The 22931-nt window shown below is 51.6% G+C and overlaps 1 protein-coding gene across 1 annotated transcript; it reads left to right on the top strand.

Annotated features, from left to right (window-relative positions):
* The first annotated feature begins 17727 nt into the window (after positions 1–17727).
* Positions 17728–22020, top strand: LOC144097563 (uncharacterized). Its single transcript, XM_077630242.1, has 4 exons — positions 17728–17908; positions 18112–18242; positions 19626–19844; positions 21797–22020. Exons 1-3 carry the CDS (start codon positions 17800–17802, stop codon positions 19713–19715), a joined length of 330 nt encoding a protein of 109 aa, XP_077486368.1. The 5' UTR covers positions 17728–17799; the 3' UTR covers positions 19716–19844; positions 21797–22020.
* The last annotated feature ends 911 nt before the right edge of the window (positions 22021–22931 follow it).

Here is a 22931-nt window from a genome sequence, read left to right as displayed (position 1 = left end):
GGTTAACTGCATGGCTGAGGAGTTCACATTCCGTTCTATAAAACGATGCAAAGCCTTCCTATTTTTTGTGTTTGGCAAATATGTGTTCAAATTTTTATTGTAGTCATCCTTTGCTATGGTTCGTTTAAACGAAGCCGAGAAAAATTTTTATTTGATCCAATTTGTCGGGCTCTAATTATGCGAAAGGGTCCTCCACGCTGCTTTCCTACGTGTCATTCTACCATGGGGATGGTGATCTATTGCAAATAGCAGAACGCACAGTGAACTGGGAGCTCTCCATAGCCTTCAACGCTGAAGAAAACACTCGCTGAGCCCTGTCGGTCCTACATGAACAAGGATCAGATGTAAGGGAGGCGCGCAAAGATGATTTGTAGGCTGCAAGATTAACTAATTTTCGGGCAGAACCATGATCTCGGAGGGGGCTCACCCATATGGCGAAAGTAATTGGCAGATGGTCACTAGATGTGCCGCACTAAATTGTGGACCATGCCCCTATACCTACTCCTCTTGCTGCCAAGGACAAATCGAGAACTGAGCGCGAGTGTATGCGGATGAAGGTTATGGCCTGAGAATTGCAGCACCGCTTATCATTTGCTGACATCCATGCCCATATGTCCATGTGAATCAGTATAGGAACCCCAGACGACGTGATGTGAGTTGAAGTCCCCTGCAATGATTACCCTGCTAGAGTTTGCAAGTAAGCTGTCTAGGTGGTCTGTTCTCCATACTCCATTTGGAAAATAGACGTTTGCGACTGTGACAGTAGCGCAGTGCGGCAAAGTGAGATCTATAGGTAGAAACTCGCAATCAGAATCCATTACTTTTTAGTTATTAATGCCCGGTGACACAATTTTGACGAAATCGGGGTCACCAACCTGCCACCCCTACCATTTATGCGATCCGCACGGAAAACACAAAACCTGTTTAAAGAAAATAAGTTAACAGGGGAGAGCCAAGTTTCTTGCAAGAGCACAATATCTTGGTTATGAGAAGATAGAAGAATTTTTAAATCGGGAAGAGAAGATGCAATAGAGCGGTAATTCCATTGGAGAACCTTTACACCCACCATGATGCCTATTCGAGAACAGAGGCTGAAACAGCCTCTTGTAGCATATCTGGCTTGGAAGACACTCTAAAAGGCCCCTGTCTTCACCAGGGGAATGGAGGACTAAGAAGAAGAGGCTGAAGCACGGCGCTTCTGCGTAGGACAAGCCATTTCTACATCATTAGTGCAAACAGTGTTGCGAGAAAGACTTAGAAGGACGCTGTCGATAGGCGTCACGTGAGACGGCACCGTGGGGGATGGCATGACAATGAAACTTTGAGCACAGGCTTGCTGAGATATTTATGCTGGTGGAACTACAGGCTGAGGTTGAGAAACAGCGTGATTTGCAACAATATCAGACAACGCCTGCATGAAGCTGCTGAGCATGCGCTCGACCACAACTGAGAGTGCTTTTTTGACGTTTGACACTATTGAGGCAGACAAAGTGGCCTCGAGGTCAGGAATAGAGGAACGCGCAAAGCTGGCATATGAATTTTTTTTTGCGGTTAAGAAGTGCATAAGTGTCTGCCCGTGAGCAGTGATTCTGCTCAATTAATTCCAATAAACTTTGCTCCTGTGTCCGACTTTCACAAGTGGCATCATCGGCGCTGTGACTGTTACTGCATAGACAACAGCTTGGTTGTTCAGCGGTGCAGCTGTCGGAAGAGTGACCTTCACCACACACCCGGCATCTGGTCGCCGACTTACAGGCTCTACTACTATGTCCAAATATCCAACAGTTGGCACAATTGCAGGGGTCGAGGATGCGGCGGGTCCACGCGGTAGACAATTGGCCAAATTTTAAACTCCGGGGGCATGTGCGACCAGCAAAAGTCGTTATGACTGACGCCGTTGCAACACGCACTCCAGCCACCTCGCGAGAGCAGCGGTATACAGAAATAATTTCCGCCCCGGCTTCCTGGAACTCCTCCAAAATTTCTTGAATTGAAGATGACGGGTCCACTCCGTGTACAATGCCCTTAGTGCACGCAAGCTGCTCAGGAATGAAGGCTTTAACCTGCAGAGAAGTGAACGTATTACACCGGAGCAGATCTGACACACACTCAATGTTTGCCGACTAAACAATGCCACTCCTCCCGAAAGGTCGCACTTCAGAGATGACGAGATAGTGACTGGTTAGACTTTTCAGTTGATGCTGTATTGCTTTCGGATTCTTTATTTTGAGAATTCCATCTCCTATCGGTACAAGCGCCACGGGAATTGAATTGACACCATTTTTTAGAAATGAATTCAAAGGCAAGCTTTCGGCCGGCAGGCTGGCGAACCAGGCTGCCGAGCCTCCTCCCGGGGAGGCGAAAGACATGCGTACACACAGCACGCCAGCAACCTTACATCACCCGAGTCAGCACAGCTACCCTGAACCCTGGCAAAAACCCCACGAACGTGGAACGGCCTCACCAAAAGAAACGCCCGGCACCACCAGGAAACGAAGCAGGCAGGCAGTGACTCTGCTGACAACACACGTGGGGCAGCTCAATTTTTTTCCCCGGCGAAGGCGGCGCATTAAGTTTCATGCGCCTTTTTGGCGGAGACGCTGCATTCTTTCTCAAGTTCCTGAGGCCTACGGAGAGCTTGTGGGGTCGCTTCTCGTTTGCCTGACCTTGCATTATTGGTTGCTCATCCTGCCTGGGTAACTGAGTCGCCGCACCACACCGTCCTTGCGCTTGCCGACAGCGGCATATCGCGCTCACGTCGAGGGGTGCAGCTTGCTCGCATGTATAGCACCTAAGCGCGCGCCGTTCAGCATATACCAGCTGTGCCGCCAGAGCTGCTCGGTTATGTTGACATTATCGGGGAGGGAAGGGGTGTTCGAAGGATGACGGGTACCTAGTTAAAGCGCAGGCACGCCCACAGCACCGATTGTAGCCCCGTCAAAAGTAGATATTTCAGCAGGTGCCGGAACGTTGAAAGTTCACAGGCTAAGAAGAGGAGGTGGTCATTCGAGTCAGCCGGAATACCAAGGTTCCTGTAGCTGTCGACCGTCGCTGTTGGTTCAATGCTGGCAGGAGCAGAGAAAGTTCTCACGTTTCATTAGCACCGCTGAGGAGCAGGCAGGGGAAGCCGCTCTCGCAGCCCAGAAGCACACATGCCAGCGCGTTCCGCGCAGGCGCCGTAGCTACGTGCTTTTCTTGACAAGGCCACCCAACTAGCACTCGTTTCGTGGGCTCAGGAAGTCGCCCCACCGGGGGGTCACACCAGACCCTAATCTCTAATTATCCCTCTCCTGTGCCAGCTGTGCACACCCCACATACTGCGTGGGTCCACAGGGGACGGAGAGGCAAAGAGGCACCGTTAGACGCAGTTGGAACAAAACAAATATATTCAGGAATTCTACGTTATTGATTTTTGATGCGGAGGATTGGGTGCCCAAGCCTACATGTAGCTGCGTTGGTGCTGGTGACTTCGTCAGGAGAAACAGAGGCTGCGGAGTTGACCTCGTTCTTTCGCGCAGGCGATGCTTCTCTCCGATGGCTTGGGAGTTTGGGGCGCCGGAGGACCTGTTACCTAGCGCTGTTGTCTCGGACGTTGCTCGTCACTCCACTGACCCGCTTTCCTTCCTTGAGCATCTCCCTCGCCCTCCTCTGAGCGCAGCCGCCTGCGGCACTCCCCTGGTCTTCTCCGGACCTCCCGCCGGCTTGGGCCTTTTCCCTCTTGTCGGCACCTTTGTCCCTTTTGCAGGGTGTGCAGCTGCTATTGGGACCCGGCAGCCTAATTGGGCTGGCTTCTCCAATACGGCGCATCCGCTCGTGTCCACAGCGTCGCCGAACGCTGACCGCTTAGGGCCGTTGTACGATCGTTTCGGAGCGCCTTCCGCCTCGTCCGCTTCGGGAGCAGTCCGCCTGTTTTCGGCCGCCAGGCGGACGTGAGGCGGAAAGGTGTTGTACGATCACTTTGGCGCTTGCGAGCGAGGCGGATGGTCCCAGCATGCCGACTGGCGCGCCGGGCAACCTAGCCGGCGCGAGCGCACCGCCAGCATCGCTCCACGCGCCGAAACGGGCTCCCGCATCCCAAGGGGCAGATCGGTATGCGCCCGACTACCTTCTCCCTTGCCTCCTTTCCTGCCCCCCTCTCCAAACCCCGATATCCCTGCACACTGCGCTTCCACCCCCACCCCCCCTTTCCTACCTACTTCCCGTACGAGCGCCCCCCCCCCCCCCCCCCAAGTAATAACCTCTTTTCGTGGTGGTCACGTGGTACTTTTTTCCGTTTTTTCCAAGACGCACAAGACTGGCGACGCTGCTGTTGTCGCAGCAGAAAACACTGCGACGGCCGTGCAGCCAAGATCGTGTCAAGTCGCACACGCAGCAGTTTGCTATGTAGCAGAAACAACGTCGTGGGCTCGCCTCGGTCACGATCACTGCAGCCATCGCAACGGAAGCGACCAGCTGCACAGCTCCAAGTTCATTTCAACATTCGGAAAACGGCGGGCGTCGCGAGTTTTTCGCAGATGAACATATCGCTGACTTGACGGGAAAGCACTCGCACCGACCATAATCACTTTCACTACGCGGACACTTGTCGCTATGCTGTGAAACTGCGCACGCACAGGAAAATAACTCGCAGCAGAAATTCAAAACGCTTGCCACAACCACAAACAGCTCGAAATAAACACTTCGTGACACCGCCATTGCACAGGTCTTGCGTCGGTTTGCAGAGCCGTAGCAGGAATTACAAACGCATGCAAAAACCAAAAACAGCTCGAAATAAACACTTCGTGACACCGCCACTGCACAGGTTTGCATCGGTTTGAAGAGGCGCTCTGTCAACTCCGTCAGCGTAGATGATTACAGAATTCAACTAGTGGAACTATCGCTCGCCACTGCTGAACGCGGCGAAGTTTGCAGTCGCTCTGAACACTGGTAATATCAAGATGTGTACAATATAATATGCTTCGCGACATCGCTGCCACTGCCCAGGCCGCGCTCCCCAGTTCAGTCGACGGATGGCCATCTTGCCCCGGCAGGCCGGGGCAGAGCAGAACCGAGGCGGAGGGAGGAGGGGCTCGGACGTCACTGACGTCACGGGAAAAGCAGCCAATAGCTGCAATCCGGTCCCCGGCCGGATGCGCTCGTCCGCCAGAAAGTTGAAGTTCACCAACTTTCCATCCGTTCGCCGAACGAGGCGGATCCGCCAACTCCGCTCGCGAAACGGACGAGGCGGAAGGCGCTCCGAAACGATCGTACAACGGCCCTTAGTCCGAAGGGAAGGGAGAACGGAAGGAGCTGCGGTTTTTCCCTGCCAGCTCTCTGAATGGACCAATGTGCTTCAAAGGGATCACCGCCAGCTCCCTTGACTCGTTGAACGCTTGTCGGCGTGCGAATACGGTTCAGGGCCAGGCTGTTTGCATTCGGACCCCCTATGAGCATTGGCCTCCGACACCCGACGATTCCTGGTGCCATGCAGTCTCTTGCTCAGGCGCTTCCGGGGTCCTACCTTTGGCCAGATAATCTGGGACTGCACGGAGGATCCGCCTCCGGCAGATCTAGTCACATCTCCCGCGCTTGAAAAATAGGAAGCTGTTCTCGCCAGCACGGACCCGGGCGTTCAGTCCCGGGACACAGCAATAGCGCAGGAGGTCACCGACAGACTTAAACTGCCGGCCACCTGGAGCGGCTGAAGTAACCCAAGATCACCATCTTCCTAGCAATAAAGCTTTTTCTCTCTTTCTATCCGGGGTCCCACAAAAGGAAAATGCCCGCCAGAGATAGCGGCCCTCTGTAGAGACGCGCACGGCACTGTCACGCAGCTGTGACCACCCTAGCCCCACAAATTTTCTAGTCTCATCTCCCAAACTTCACACTCTGCTGTCCCCTGCCACGTTTCCTTCCTCTTGAAATCCACGCTCTTACCCTTACGGGCCACTGGTTGTCTGTTTTAGTGCGCTGCCACTTATAGTGGCAATTCCCCGCAATTAGCCGTTGTCCGTTCGTCTGTCTGTCTGTCTGTCTGTCTGTCTGTCTGTCTGTCTGTCTGTCTGTCTGTCTGTCTGTCTGTCCGTCCGTCCGTCCGTCCGTCCGTCCGTCCGTCTGTCTGTCTGTCTGAAGCCAGTTTTGTGGCAGGTTGCTCACCACTTTGTTTCGGTTCCGAGGATGCTGGTACCGAAACAAATTACCACAAAAGGCTCCTTCTGGAATCCTGGCACATCCAAACCACCCCGAACAACATCAACCGCACAAAAGGAAACCTGCCCCCAGTATATGCCCAGGGACTTCGCTCTTCAACTCAACGAAAAAAAGTCGCCATTGACCGCCTCCCTGCAGTGCGACAACGTGACTAACAGTCTTAACCCCTTCCTCCCCTCCATACTTAAAAGACGCTAGCCACTGCCCTCAGCCACTGCCCGAGTCGGCTTCGAAACGTTGGGTTAAAATTAAAATTTTTGGTTGGAGATGCACAGTTTATTATAAATTGGACCGTTTGAGTGACAACCGTTTCTCGGGGCTTTATAAATAAGCCCCGACGCTGCCGCCTGGAGAGCACCACCGATCCACCGAGCCCGACCTACGGAGAGACCGACCCACCGTGAGCCGAGTGCCGCTCACGAGGGGAGTGAGATGTGTGACGCGTTGGAGCCTCGCCGGACGTCGCCGTGCGAGAACAGTCGCGTTTGCTATTAGCTCTCGGCCACCAAGCCGATCTTGTCCTGTATAATGACCTGTACATAGTGTACAAAATCCCTTTTGTGATTCTCACCGACGCCTGACACGGAGTCTTCGCTACCGACTTGAGAGCTGTCAACGCTCTGTGAGAAAACGGGTGGCGAGCGCCACGGGACCACCTCAAAGTAACAACATTGATTGCAGCGGTGGTGAAACAACGTGTTTCAGTGAATGTGAAACAAAATTTCTTAAAATAGTCCTTTTCAGGTATGAAGGCGGCTTCTGCTGCACAATAATACCTGCGTTGGCGGGCATCAGAAACCAGGTAAATAATGTTAACTAGTTAGCCGCTTAACTAATTTTTCTAATAATTAATTTTTAACTAAAATATGCTACGTTGCAATTACAGATTTGTAGCCGGTCGTTACTAATAGTGTTGGAATGAAGAAGATGAACCAGCCCCGAAGCCAACGACGACAAAGCGCTCGCGCCGCCGGTTGGATGCTCGTGCTGGATGGAACACGGCCGCTTGTGTCTGGTCTCTCGGCTCTCTGCCTCGTAGATTGCCTGTGCCAAGGTCTTCGTAGCCGGCGCTTCCATCGTGCCAATAAACCGCTCTACATTTGGTGGAGGTTGCTGTGTTCCCCTTTTCACCATCACCGTGGACCTTCGCAGCCGCACCATCCCGATGTCCACTACCAAGGCCAGTCAACAGCCCGCCGCCACGTCGCAGCCAGTCATCTGCTCCGGTGCCATCCGGCAGCGCGACCCGCTGTCTTCAGCGGCCATAGCGACCAGGACGTGGAAGATTGGCTGGAATCATACGAACGGGTGAGCCGCCACAACAACTGGGACGACCGCGTCAAGCTTACCAACGTCATCTTCTACCTCAGCGATGTCGCGAACCTCTGGTTCCGCAACCACGAGGCCGACATTCCCACTTGGGCCGCTCTAAAGAGCACCCTTGCGGAGGTTTTCGGCCGTCCTGCAGTGCGGAAACTGCGCGCTGAGCAAAGCCTGCGCGTCCGAGCTCAGCACACGGATGAGACTTTCACCAGCTACATTGAAGACGTAGTAGACCTCTGCAAGCGTGTTGATCCGGCTATGTCCGAGGCTGACAAGATCAAACACGTCATGAAGGGTATCGATGACGATGCTTTTCAGCTGTTGTTAGCGAAGAGTCCCACCACCGTTACCTCGGTGTATACCCTTTGCCAGAGTTTCGACGAGTTGCGCAAGCAACGTCTTTGCGCTCGTCGGCCTCCTCCGCCTGCCGACTCCATCTCCGGCCTGGTCATCAATCCAGATCTACTTGCTACCATCAAAGACTTTGTGCGGGACGAGGTCGGCCGGCAGCTCTCGCTCCTATCTCGCCAACATCAGACACCGACCCCCCTCAGCGCTGAGATCCGGCACGCCATCACGCAGGCGGTCGCTGACGCCCTCCCTCCTCTTCTACAACCAGCCCCCTTGGATCCCCAGGTCGGCCTTCCCCCGACCCCGCCACCGCCTGTTGCTGCTCCGTTGAGCTACGGTCCTCTAGTTGAAGTGCCGCCTGCCCCCACTCCCGTGCCTCTCACGTATGCCGAGGCTGTCGCGCGACCACCGCGACCGCAGGCTTATACGTACGTTCCTCAAGTGGTGCCTGCGCCTGCTGCTCCACGGACCCGCTTCACGCCCCCTATCTACAACCCTTGGCGCACGGCTGACAATCGACCGATATGCTACGCCTGCGGTCTTCCGGGCCACGTCGCGCGCCTCTGTCGACGTACGCTGCATGCGCCTGTCCACCCTCTGTTAGACTACCCTGATGCAGACCGTACCTTTCGCCCACGTTTCGGACCACAACCTCAGGAGACCTCTCCTGACCGCGAGCACGGTCGCCAGCCCTACGTTTCCCACCGCTCGCCTTCGCCTCGCTGCCGCTCATTGTCGCCCATGAGGCGTCGCAACGTCCGCGCCGATTCGGAAAACTAGCAGCCGCAGTTCCGGGGGCACGAACTGCGCACTCATCGCCCTGCTTAAGTCCTCGCCTTTCCCCGCCGAACCTTCTTGACGTTTTTGTCGACGGAGTCAAGACACTTGCGCTTGTGGACACTGGGGCCACCTTTTCTGTTATTCACGAAAACTTCTGCCGCTCGCTTCGCAAAGTTACAACCCCATCTTCTGGACTCTCACTCCGTACCGACAGCGCCGATACCGTTCATCCCTCTGCCGCTTGCACAGCACGCGTCGTCATCGCCGATGTTTTGTATGTTGTCGAATTTTTAGTCCTCCGTGCCAGCTCCCATGACGTCATCCTTGGATGGGATTTTCTCTCCCTGCACAGTGCCGTCATTGACTGTGCCCGTGCGCACGTCGTCTTCTCTCCACTCTGCGATGCGCTCCTCGACGAGCCTCCGATTCGTTGTGCTGCTAAGCTTGTTGTCGCCGAGGACACTGACATTCCCCCTGACAGTGCCGTGCTTGTCCCTGTTTGCGCCGCCTCAGTTTTTGACGCCACCGTTCTCTTCATGCCTTCCCCTGTACTTGCCTCTCGCCGACACCTATGTCTTCCCTTCGCCGTCATCGACATTCACCACGGTGCTGCCGCCATCCTCGTCTCTAACACCTCATTCTCCGCGCTCTCCCTGCTCCGTGGCGAGTGCCTCGGCCATTTTGAAACCGCTGCTTTGATCTCTTCCTTCGACACTGATGTAACCTCCTCCAGTGCCGAAGTCGCTGCCCTCACCCCACGTGGGGCTACTCCAGCTTTGTCATCGGACATTTTCGACCGCTGCATTGACCGCGCTCTCAACACTGCTCACCGCGCGCAGCTCCTTGCCCTGCTCAACCAGTTTCGCTCATCGTTTGACCACCAGTCGACTTCTTTGGGCCGTGCGACCACTGTCGAGCACCACATTGACACCGGAACCCATGCTCCTCTCCGTCAGCGCCCCTACCGTGTGTCGCCTCCCGAGCGCCGCGTCATAACTGAGCAAGTTGACGACATGCTACAACGCGGCATTATTCAACCTTCCGCCAGTCCTTGGTCGTCCCCAGTCGTCCTGGTTAAAAAGAAGGATGGCTCGATACGATTTTGCGTGGACTATCTCCGGCTCAACAAAATTACGTGCAAAGACGTCTACCCGCTACCACGTATCGACGACGCCCTTGACTGCTTGCAAGGCGCCGAGTTCTTCTCCTCCCTGGATCTCCGTTCCGGCTATTGGCAAGTCCCGATGGCTGAGTCCGACCGTCCTAAAACGGCGTTCGTCACCCCTGACGGACTCTATGAGTTCAACGTGATGCCATTCGGCCTCTGTAACGCTCCCGCAACGTTTGAACGAATGATGGACATCATCTTGCGCGGCCTGAAGTGGACTGTTTGTCTCTGCTATTTAGATGATGTTGTCGTGTTTTCGCCCGATTTTCCGACGCATCTCAAGCGCTTGCGCCAGATACTGAGCTGCCTCACCAATGCTGGCCTTCAACTTAATCTCGAAAAATGTCACTTTGGTGCCCGGCAGCTGACAATACTCGACCACCTCGTCTCCAAAGACGGCGTCCTGCCCGATCCTGACAAACTCCGTGCTGTCGCTGACTTCCCTAAAGCGACTTCTACAAAACAAGTGCGCCGATTTGTGGGTCTCTGCTCCTATTTTTGGCGATTTGTTCCCAATTTCGCCTCCATCGTCGCGCCCCTGACGAAACTTCTTAATTGTCCCGCCGACCTGTCTACGTGGGACTCGGCCTGCGACGACGCTTTTGCTGCGCTACGTCGTTTTCTCACCTCACCACCTATCCTTCGACATTACGACCCCAGTGCCCCTACTGAAGTGCACACCGACGCAAGCGGAATCAGCCTCGGGGCTGTCCTTGCCCAGCGCAAGCCCGAATTTCCTGAATACGTCGTTGCGTACGCCAGCCGTGCCCTCACCAAGGCTGAGTCGAACTACACCGTGACGGAAAAGGAGTGTCTCGCCGTAGTGTGGGCTCTAACAAAATTCAGCCCATACTTATATGGCCGCCCGTTCACCGTCGTCACCGATCATCACGCTTTGTGCTGGTTGGCTTCACTCAAAGATCCCTCAGGGCACCTAGGCCGCTGGGCCCTCCGTCTTCAGGAATTCGATATCACCGTAGTTTACCGATCGGGCCGCAAGCACTCCGACGCCGACGCCTTGTCCCGCTCCCCACTGCCCTCTCCTGCGCCCTCTTCGCCAATATCTGCATCCCTACTCGCAGCGCTCACTACCATGGACATGCCCCATCAACAACGCCAAGATCCATGGATTTCATCGTTGCTCGACGTACTTCGTGCACCCTCTACGGCCTCCTTCCCTCGAGCACTTCGTCGCCAGGCTTCCCATTTTGCCCTTCGCGACGGTCTTCTGTACCGGCGCAACTATCGTCCAGATGGCCGCAAGTGGATTCTCGTGATTCCCCGACATCTCCGCACTGAGATTTGTGAACACCACCATGCCGATCCTCAGAGCGCTCACGCTGGCTCGCTGAAAACGTACGAGCGACTACGCCAGAGGTACTATTGGCGGGGCATGTACAACTTCGTCGCTACGTTCGCTCCTGCACGGCCTGTCAGCAGCGGAAGTCGACACCTCGCCCTTCGACTGCCCCGTTACAGCCAATACCGTGTCCGGCTCGCCCTTTTGATCGTGTGGGCATCGACCTATATGGGCCACTTCCCTTCACGACCGCTGGGAATCGCTGGATCATAGTCGCCGTGGACCACCTCACTCGGTATGATGAGACCGCTGCCCTACCTGCGGCTACTGCTCGCGATGTAGCCTTCTTCCTTCTTCACTTTGTCCTGCGTCACGGCGCTCCTCGCGAACTTCTCAGTGACCGCGGCCGTGTTTTCTTGTCTGAAGTTCTTCACGAGCTTCTCGCTGCGTGCCACACAGTCCACCGCACCACTACTGCTTACCACCCTCAAACCACGGCCTCACCGAACGCTTCAACCGTACTCTTGGGGACATGATCGCCATGTACATTCATTCACTCCGACAGCTCCAATTGGGATCAGGCTCTTCCGTTCGTCACCTATGCATATAACACCGCCTCTCAAGCAACCACCGGCTTTTCCCCATTCTTTCTTTTATTCGGACGCGAACCTTCTTGTATGTTGGATACAATCCTTCCCTACAACCCCGACAGCTCGGAACATGCTTCCCTCTCTGACATCACCCGCCATGCTGAGCAGTGCCGCCAGTTGGCTCGCTCCTTCACCGCCGAACGTCAAGGTCTCCGTACCCATGCTTCCGATCAAGACACGCCCGCGGTTCACTTCTCCACTGGCTCACTGGTCTGGCTCTCTGTTCCGAATACGTCCAAATTTTCGGCCAAGCACATCGGCCCTTACCGCATCTTGGAGCGTAGGTCACCGGTCAACTACATTATCGAACCGGTGACACCTTCTTCGGACCATCGCCGCCGTGGCCGCGACGTCGTTCACGTCAGCCGCTTGAAGCCGTATTATAGCCCCCTCGTAGTCTCCTCTCCTTGAGTCGCCAGGATGGCTCCCTCTGTCCGCCGGGGCACTTGGAATGAAGACGATGAACCAGCCCCGAAGCCAACGACGACGAAGCGCTCGCGCCGCCGGTTGGATGCTCGTGTTGGATGGAACACTGCCGCTTGTGTCTGGTCTCTCGGCTCTCTGCCTCGTAGATTGCCTGTGCCAAGGTCTTCGTAGCCGGCGCTTCCATCGTGCCAATAAACCGCTCTACAGTGTTATCAGTTTTTAAATTACCCTCGGCGCTGTAGCTCGACAAAATTTGGCTATTTCGACTAGTTAATTATGTGCACTGGAGGGGTTGTTTTGCCTACATGCTTTGTGACAGCGCGTGTATACTGGCACGATGTTAGCAAAACTTATTGGGCCACTACGTCAAGGGTTATCGTGTTTCAGAAATTCTAAAAACTTATATGATCTCTAATTTCAACCGATTGGCGAACTGCGACAGTTAAAATGTTAATTATCAGAAATTAGTTAAGCGGATAACTTGATAAATTTATTTAGCTGTTTTATAATGTCCTCCAAAGCAGGCATTTTTGTGCCACAGGAGCCGCCTTCATACCTCAAAAGGCCTATTGATAAAAATTCTGGTTCACCTTCGCTGAAACACCTGGTATATTGCACACAAAGCTTCAGACAATGATGCGGCGATCAGAAATGCACTACACTGATGGGGCAAAATGAAGCGAAAAAAGTTGAATTACACCGATTAGGTGCAGTAGTAAATGATCTACACGCACTAACGAGAACAGTACGACCAATGTATACGAATACACACAAGTCATCTGCACTTATACAATACAATGACCTATGAATTACAGTGATGCCGTCAAGATCATAATTTTGCGAGGAATTGTGGGTAACGTAATTTTAAACATGAATACATGGCGTAGGAACGCGCTGCGCACAGCGGGACCGAATAATTTCTTGTATATGCTCTACACTGTCTGAAAATGACTGAAACATCAAGTGAAGAATGACAAAATTTGCGGAAGAGGCAAAGCATGCAGATCCAACGTCTCAATTCGAAATTGGTAAGGTGAGCCTGAGATTTAAGATCACTTGCACTGGAGCGATAAGGCTATAGTCTGAAAAATAAATCTGGCTGCGCGATTTTGAATTGATTCAAGGATGTTGCGAAGGTTAGATTGATGAGAGTCCCAGACTGAGCATGCGTATTTTAGCTTAGGTTGAGCAAATGTGAGATAAGTTAACGTTTTAACAGAGGCAGGGTCGAGGCGAAAGCTTCTACGGGGGTAGCTGACAGTGCGATTGGCTTCGTTAGTAATGTTCGTTACATGTGCAGACCAAGTGTGTTAAAAAAGGCGACGCCAATGTACGAGTATTTATATGACTGGACAGAAGAAATTTCTGAGCCACAGATGACATACCTGGAAGGTTGATAGTACTGGTGTCGATGAAACGAGAGTAATGACGTTTTCTTAGTGTTTAAGGACATTAACCATTTGTCGGACCAGGCTTCTACCCGTTTAAGGTAGTCTTGAAGTATGCGAGAGTCAGAACTGTAATGGATGGGACGGTAGATGGCGCAATCTTCTGCGAATCGGCGGCTGTGAGAAACGATGTTATTAGGCAGATCATCAGTGTAAACTAAAAAGAGCAAGGGTCCAAGTACAGTGCCTTGAGGAACGCTGGAGAGGACTGGAGGACAAGTCGACGAAAGTTTGTTAGCGTACACAAATTGTTTCCGCTTAGTAAGGAAACTGCATATCCAGTCCATACAAGAAGGCTAATGTGTAATCGTGAAATTTCTAGTAGAGGTCTTTGATGGGGAACTTTGTCAAAACCCTCTTCAAAACCAGAAAAGAGAGCGTCTACAGTTATATTTAAATCCAGGCTAGAACTTACGTCGTTGATGCATAAGGCTAGTTCAGTACCACATAACAGTCCTTTGCGAAAGCCATGTTGATTAGGATGAGAAAATGTTATATGTTAGGAATTTTACTCTGTGAGAGTACAGCACATGCTCCATTAGCTTTGAAAAAACGCTTTTTAGTGAGATAGGACGATACCTGTAGGACATATGAGGATGGAGTACTTTTTTTCGGAACTTCCACGCGCTTCAGAGCTTTAGAGAATTACTTTTTCTTCGTTGCAAAAACTGATAAGGCGTTGTCTGTCTTGTCAACTTCGAACTCCCTATTGGCAATAACCACCAGACTGCGTTAATTAACAGGTTCACTATCTACCTACTTACTGTTATTTTTAATGCAACTGTCGTCCGCCAAAGCTGACAGTTTGTTCATGAAAAAGTTTTCTTTCTATTTTGAACTCCATATCTTGACCAATTGTTTAGTGTTCGCCGAAACATCCGGTAGATACACGGTGAGTCAAGAAGCTGCCGTTCATCCAGGTGCCAGAAGAGTTGTGGTGTTTTTATATCGGAAATCACCGCGCTAGCAGTGGCGCTGCAGGAGACCCCGTGTGGCGCGAGCTGTGAGCATGACTCCTACCGCTGATTACCTACATCTCATGTACCCATGGAAGGTTCGTGCATGTAAATCACAGCAGTGTGAGGTAGCGATGGCTATTCTGCGGTGCAGGATCCCCCTCCTAAATCTTTGTGTAGATGCGGGTTCAGTCCGACAAACCTTTGCGAGGCTTGTGCAGAGGTAGAAACAATGGAGCATTTCTAACTCTCTTGCCCGAGGTTCGCGATTCAGAGAAGGACGCACCTAAGCATTCCCATGACAGAGTTCGGACTCACTTTGTCGATCCCGCTTTTCCTCTCCTTCGGTGCGAGCGCCAGAGTTTTTGCGTTGCGTCAAATTTGCGAATGCCTTCGCGATTACATAACAGCTACCGACAGATTCATTCCATTGGTAACTGTGATTAAAAATTTCAAAATTTAAAAACACCTGCGTTTTTTCCTATAATTATTCTTTATTAGACTAAGCGCATTCATTAGCTCGGAACGAGTTCATCCTCTTCCCTTGGCCCTCCTCACTGTTTGCTGACCGAATCCCCCTGCGTGGGTATGAGCCATGTCACTTAGGAAACAACTGGCGAAAGCAAGCAAGCGGAACCACCAAGCTCGTATCCAGGTATGTGATGCAATCGATCATTTCATTTCAGGCCCAGTTGTCAGTGCAGGGTCGTCGGGTGTGCGCAGAAAGTTCGCGGTGGTCGTGGTTTGCGTTGAGCATGGTCACCGCCCGTAGGAATTGATGCAGGGTGACGCGGCCCGTAATGTCGCCAAGGCAAGGCATGCGGCAGGTCCAGTGCTTGGCTTGAGGGAACGCAGTGTGGCTAGCGCGTGATTCTGGCATCGTCATCCAGTGAACCGGAAAAATTTATTTATTACGCGAAAGCGTAAAGGCCCCGTGTCGCTCGCAGAAAAACCTATGTCGGCGTTGCCGTCAGCGTGACGAAAACATTCGGACTGGGCGAGAAGGTGGCTGCTACAAGAGGCTTCCATAGATGCGCCAGCAACACCAACGGCGCATCGGAACCCCCTGACTTTCGGGTTGTGAGTCAGATACGCTACCGCTACGCCACGCAGGCACGTGCGTATGACTTCGTTAAAGCGGGGCTTTATATACATATATGTCGTGTGGTCTTTCACATTATGATTGTGAAAGAGGAACAGTGTGCGTGTTTGCGTGGGCAAAAGGAACCACTTTCGCGTCATACCCTCAAAAGGACTATAGACTCCAGATTTTTGTTTGCGTATTTTCGTCTTTAAATCTATGCGTTAGACATTGGTATACACGAAGCACTCCGTGCTAATCGCTTGCGACGGCTAAATAGTTTATAATTGAATTTCTTGACGCTGTTTCGGTTTCATCCACCGAACGCTGTCTGTGACGTGTAGTCGAACTTTAGGTCACGTGAGGCACGATAAACGATAATTTAACTGCTGATACGTCGTTTATTGTGATTCTAGCTCTTGGAGTAGGCTGGCTTAAATGTTGTAGTGAGTTAAAACCACGTATCAGCGTTTATATTGCAAGTTTTCCGTGCATCATTTCACCTGAAGTTCAACAACACGTCAGAGCCATCGTTTGGTTTGAAGCCGAAACAGCATAATAGAATAAATTCAATTATCAATTATTTAGTTGTCGTAGTCGAATTCAACGCAGTGATCCATGCATTCTAATGTATAACGGATCATTTGAAAGAAGCAACACGCAAAATTAGGTGTCAGTTGTCCTTTAAAAGCGGAGCTAAAATGTCCACCCCCCCCTCCTCCCAATTTTTTATTTGAAGGTACCCCCTTTGCCAAAAGTGACCGAGCAACAGGCTTTTGATTCTCAACCGTATAACGGAGCCTTTAACGCGCCCCTAAAACCGAAAGTTGTCGAAATGTGAGGACAAGGGTTCACCGTACTTTACACGTATTCAGATCTTAAGGGCTCCCATAAGTGCTTCGCTATGCGGCTAAGAAACAAACCACCGTTGCCCGGTTACTTTTGACAAAGACGGTACCTGCAGCGCCACGAAAGCATTATTGCAGGAGGGAGGTTATAACGAAATAACAAAAAATTAGGAGCGGTTAAACTATGTTACACCGAATGGTCGAGCGAGAGCTGTTCTGCTTCTACTATGATTTGGCTGTTCTTACCTCTTGGCTTGAATTGTTGCTTGCGGCTGCTATGTCAAATTTGTAGATTTCATTAAGTCAATTGGATTAAGTCATATTTGGAGACTACCATCGTATCGAGCTGATTCAAATAAGCCTGGACATCGGTTTTGGCCTAAATCGATTAATGTTATTTTAGGTGAGGGCTGGGCCAAATTTATGGAGCGGCGCGAGTCAAACGTAAAGACTACCATCGTATTGAGAACATTCAAATTAGCCTGGACACCGGTTTTGGTCTAAATCGACGAAGGTCAAATTTCGGGGATGGGCTAAATTTGGCAGTGACCCGGGTCAAAATCGGAGACTACCATCATATCGAGCACAGTCAAATAAGCCCGGACATCGATTTTGGTCCAAATCGATGAAGGTCAAATTTCGGGGGTGGGTGGGCCATATTTGGGGGTGGGGTGGATAGCATTTTGCAAATGACGCGGCTCTAATTTGGAGAAACCATCGCATTGGCCATAGTCAAAGTATGCTTTGGCATCTGACTAAGGCTGTTGCTATGAGATCGCTAAGTCCGAAGGTTACTTTAATGTCATACACGCACACTGGACTGAACTCGAGTTTTGCACTGATGTAACGGGGGCTTAGGTCAGCGCTCAGGCGGCGGCGAAACCGCGGCGGTGGCATCTCTGGTCTGTCCAGGTCAGCAGGCTCTCGCTGTGAGCGATGGCAGTGCGGCCAGGATAACTGCCTTCTTGACACTGAGAATAGCTGTCGCTCTAATATTGCAAGAGGGCGCACCCAAAGCGCTAGGATACGTATGACGTGTCCGCCTGTTACGAATGGAACAGCCACAAGCCACCATCATCACTTCGGCTAAACCAAGAATGGCAGTATGGTACCATGTACCGTCGCGCATGCGCACCCTTCTAGGCATGGCGCGAGGAGCACGAATGCGCGCATCTGCTCATGTGATCATTGCGCCAAAGGGGGCGTCTTCCTTTCCGCGCAGTTATTCAAGTTGCCGTTCTAGTACCGGCGTGTCCGTTTGTGCGGTAGGCGCCCTGTAATGGAAGGAACGCCGGAAGGAAACGACGGGCTTGGAGCATGCCGTGCCGATTCTCAGCGGTCGCTGTCATGCTTCAGTGTCGACGAGAACGTTCTGCACGTTCTTTGGGGTGAGTCTGCAAAGGTTTTTCGCGCTGGTCTGCGGCGTCCATGTTGTGCGTCTGTGCGTACACTTCGAAAGGCTTCGGAGGCAGGTAGCTTGTTGCGTTGTTGTTTTATTTCTACATCAAGGTGAACGTATTAGGATGAAACGAAAACTTTTAGCGTGGTGTACTCGCGAGCCTAGCTCTGTGCGCTTATTCTTTGTGCGCAGACGAAGAAATCCGCATGGAAGAACTGCTTGGTTTCTCCTTCGAGCACATCGACAAATTGGCTGCTCGTCGGGGCAAGACCGTGACGATGGAAGAAAAGGAGCGCCTATGGGACTACGTAGAGCGTATGCGGGTACGTACTGTACATACATACACATCGGGCATGAGCGCGCTTGGTGCTTGCATGCCCCCTCATCGTTGTCTCGCCGCGGTGGTTCAGTGGCTTTGGCGTTCGCCTACTGACCATAAGGTCGCGGGATCGTGCCTTACTTTGATGGAGGTGAAATGCACGGTCGAATAACGCTAATGTTTGTGCGATGTCAGCGTACGTTGAAGAGCTCCAGGTGGCGTAAATTATTCCAGAACCTTGGATTACGGCGTCCCTCATAGCATATGTATTGCTTCGGGACCTTGAGCCCCGCATACCATACATACGAAACCGAACCAAACCCCGCAATTTACAATTTATTTGCATCCTTAATAATACGTTAGCATTAGAAGGGTTTTTGCAAGTGGGAATGGAGACCGCCGTCATGCATGACGCGGCGCGAGCCTTGTGATGTCTTACAACCTGCCCACCGTGGCAGATGACAGGTGCATCAAATTCTGCAAATATAAAACAGAGGTATTTACAAGAATTCAACGCGTGCGTGTGTGGCAAAGAGAGAAGAAAAGTGTGCTAAGTGATTTGAGTAGTTAAGTTGCCTTATCGCTTAGATACGCAGAGGTTTATGGTTACCTTTGTCAAGTGCGATTTCTGAAAACCTTTTTAAAACTCAGACTTGCTTGTGGCTAAGTTTGACGCTTTTTGGTCTCGTTGTTTGCTGTTAAAACAAACTCCATTCACGCAATTATTCGTTGGTAAAAATTGGCGGTGGTTTAGCTGCGGTTAAACCTGGAGGGACGCGATAGCTACAGGCTGGCTGAGTGGAACTTGGTCACGTGACCAATCAAGTGACGAACCACCTGATCAGCCACGGCGCCGAGCCGCCGGCAGCTTGCTCCGCACCACGTGACCAACCACGTGACAGCGTGGCGGCGCAGCCACAGGATGGTGGCGCCGCCATGCTGAAGGCTCGAAATGCTACTGTAATGTAGCTATCGCTACAAAATAAAGCACTGCGCGTCATGCAAATGGTGCAGTGATCTCCGTGACAGTGATTTGTCAGTGTCGTATTCTTATTTATTACAAACTGTTGCGAGGTAAACATGCGTATTCTAGTAATTTATACCGCTTAAGTACGAGTCGGTACAGGGGATTCCATCGCGTTGAAAAACGAGAGAAACGCGCTGCTCACGGTAGCACTTAATACTGTGCAAATTTCAGATTTTCGCTGCTTGGAGTAGTGACCCTTTCAGTGCACCCATAACATCAGTAAAATGCAGCTTCCAACGTGTAGCCATATGTTTGACGGGTAAAGCGACCACATGACAGCGTAATTTCCGGTGAAATGTGCAGCTTGGAATTCACTGGTGCCAGTCCTAATCTTTTTTTTTTTTTACCGCCTCGGCAAAGAGCGAGCAAGATGAATGGGTGACTAAAGACTCCGTGTCCTGGGACGAGGTCGACGCCCGCTACGCGCTTCGGACCAAGTCATTTCGCTGAGCTCTCTCCCCACCGAACTGGTGCTCAGCGGCAGTGGTGCGCAGACCGCCGCCACCACTGTTGTACTCGAGCAGAAAGCTGCATCCCCGGCAGCAGCCACAAGCATCAGGAGGAGCCAGCGGCAGGGAGGTAACTTTGTGCGCTCGTCCGCAGCTGATGCTCAAACGGGAACAGGAATCATGGCACGCAGGGTTCATTACGGTTCGGCAGCGCGATGAAACAGATGGGCGACACATGCGCTTACTTCTAACGGTGTAATTCGGTAAACGCACTCACGTGCCGAAAGGCTATATTCATGGCACATTGTAGCAGCCAAAGCAAAAGTGTGAGCAAATATAGAATAAAGGAGATGCCCCATATCGAACAGCGCAACTGAGAAAAGCCTATAAGAGTATAACCCCTCTTGTATTACCTCCGTAAAAAAAAAAGGGGGGGGGGGGTATGTATAAGTATTCGTTGACGTTCATATTTGCTCTGGTTTAAGGCCCCATGTCACGGGCTGGGCCTCTCGGCATATTAGTGTGTTTATTCGAATCAAACCGTAGCTGAAAGTGATCGCCTGTCTTCAGTCCCTTCTCTGTGTGTTTCTTGGTTTCTGCGCATTGAATTGGAACGGGATCCGTCCAAACTAGCGCGACTTTACGGACAAAGGTTGTAGTTTAGTTTCGAGTTGTGGTTCTCGGGAATCACGCCGCCCCCTGTTATTAGGTTATTCCATTAGGTAACCACCTCGGTTACAATGACAACCACTTGGAGGCCGCCATCTTGGATTCTATCCGTGGAATCAGCGTAACGCGGAGGCTCGAAACACGACTAGTAGAGCTAAAGCTCTAAATAAACCTTCGGCAGCATCTGTGCGACCACTAACGAAAAGCGAAAGTACGAAACGACGATGTGGCCCCAGTCAGTAAACTCGCGAGACATGAAGCTTTCCGAAGCATTCCTCGCATGCGTGTGCGGCGGAGGTGCCGTACTGTGCACTATTCATATATCTTAGCGTTTCGTTTAGGGGCACATAGTTCACTGAAAGGTGTAGCCCCTTCCGCTCTTTTCCGCACCGATGCGCGCTTCAAATGGAATGTTTTCAAGTCATTTGTAAGGATGAAAACCAAGGCGTCAGGAGCCGCCGTTGTGGCTCAGTGGTTATGGTGCTCGGCTGCTGACCCGAAAGACGCGCTGTCGGTCCCGGCCGCGGCGGTCGCACTTCAATGGAGGCAAAATGTCCGAGGCCCGTGCATTGTGCGATGTCAGTGCACGTTGAAGAACCCCAGGTGGTCGAAATTATCCGAAGGCCCTCTACTGCGGCGTCCCCCCATGCCTGAGTCGGTTTGGGACGTTAAACCTCATAAACCAAGCCAAGCCTTCAGAGAATTCATGGAAGCTAAACACATCGGCAAACGTATGAACACTTGCGGAATTCCGTCGCCCATAGCCCTTATACCTGACTTTTTTTTTTATCTGTACGGATATTCCTTCACAAAGCCTTCAAATATGACAATGCGGTCTGTTCATGTGCATTGTTCGGCATGGCGGACGTAATGTCCGCCTTAATGTCCAACATATAGCCTTCAGAATGGTCAAATGATGACATCCCGAGTGAGGCCATACCCGATGACATAGGCGAGGTTTTCGCGGCGCAAGCAGTTTAGAGGGGTGCATGTTCGAATCTCTCTAAAAGAGCGTGGACAGAAGCGTTATGCAGCCAACATCGAATATTACCGGCGAGTTTCCAGCCTCCGTACTTTGTTTTCTGTTACAGCGATATAACAAACGCCTGCTTCCGGGGACACATGATGCTGGAGCTGCATTTGCTCCAGCACCTCTTGTATGCTTCTTTCGTGCACAATGTGCCTACATACCAGAACAGCGATAGCTTGAACTCGAACCGGAGGAAGGGAACGATATAAATTAGGCCAGGCTATTATTATGGAGTTAGTGGTCAGCTGTCTGTGGGAGAACTGTAAGCACCTGCAGGCGGTCATCTACGTTACTGCCTTGGCGCATGTGGGAGAGTCTGTCTTGATTTTATTTTGTTGTACGGTCGACTAACTGTGAATCCCTCATGCCGGGAATCTTCGCAGGCCCTGTGCGAGCTTCAGGCAGGGGAATCCCTCACTCAGTCAGAAGTGTGGGACGTCGGGTCGCCTCGCCGCCGCAATATTGCAGCCATGAAGCAGGCTTCTGCACAAAAAAAAGCATGGCTGGCAGCGCATGCTGCGAAAGGTGTTTCATAACAGTCCCAAGCAGGGAGCTGCAAGCGACTGCCTCGTCGATTTCGACGAGTTTTTTACAGGCGTGGCCATGTCGTCCAGTCCCTGCGAGGTGAGCACATGCCATACAATGTAACGTATGAGAGCGTACCTCTACGAAATTTGCCTGCTCCAAGCATTTGCTCAGTGCAGCGCTTCCTAACAACGTGCCCAGCAGGGGGAAAACCTGGTGTAGTATACTTAAAAGAACAGCGCTAGAAGCAAGACAAAAGACGAAGGAAGGACACAGGCGCTAACAAATTTATTTCGGAAGCAAAATTATATTAAAAATTTAAAAAGTAGTATTCATTCATTGGCACTACAAATAAAAAAGATAGAAACATTCCCCTATGCACCTTGATTTCGGCGACTGTTGGCTTCCTTCATATGTTTTTCAAACGAGCCCCTCATTTCATTTGCCTTGTCTGTTAATAGCTTAACGAGGGTCTCGGTTCTGGCAGTCTTGATGCCATAGGTAGCATAAGAGGGTTCTCGCACAGTTTCCCGCCCTCGCCGTTAGATGACGTTCCACGTCTCACTCCCGTAATACAGGACGTGCTACGTCCTCCGCTATGGACGAGGGTGGCGCTAGTGAACACTCTTTAAGGTTTTCTTACACGCAAAACATAAATACCCACGAAAGCAGCAGATTAGACAGCCGTCGCCGTAGCTCGGTTGGTAGAGCACCAGACGCGATCCCACCGGTGGCATGATTGTTTTTTTCTGCTGCTTTATAAGGAATTTTCTTCAAGCGACAGATTGATCCAAGTATCATTCTCCCATTCATTGGCACTACAAATTAACAAAAATAGAAACATTCTCATATGCACCTTTCTTTCGATGACTGTTGGCTTCCTTCAAAAGAATTTTCCTTTCCCCTTTTATTTTTTGTTGTTCGCGCCTTCCGAACACCTGCATCCACGTTAGGGAATCGCCTTTTCAAGTTGTCATCGATTCTCTTTTTTTC

Source organism: Amblyomma americanum, chromosome 1 (genome assembly GCF_052857255.1).
Source record: "Amblyomma americanum isolate KBUSLIRL-KWMA chromosome 1, ASM5285725v1, whole genome shotgun sequence".
NCBI lineage: Eukaryota > Metazoa > Arthropoda > Arachnida > Ixodida > Ixodidae > Amblyomma > Amblyomma americanum.
The sequence above is the reverse complement of the archived record's forward strand: the minus strand, read 5'-3'. Positions and strand labels throughout refer to the sequence as shown.

Bases quoted from the DNA above. Each gene is read 5' to 3' on its own strand.
- LOC144097563 (XM_077630242.1), top strand. From the start codon at position 17,800: ATGGAAGGAACGCCGGAAGGAAACGACGGGCTTGGAGCATGCCGTGCC. The intron at 17,909-18,111 runs GTGAGTCTGCAA...CTTTGTGCGCAG, and splicing joins CGTTCTGCACGTTCTTTGGG to ACGAAGAAATCCGCATGGAA. The intron at 18,243-19,625 runs GTACGTACTGTA...GCCTCGGCAAAG, and splicing joins ACTACGTAGAGCGTATGCGG to AGCGAGCAAGATGAATGGGT.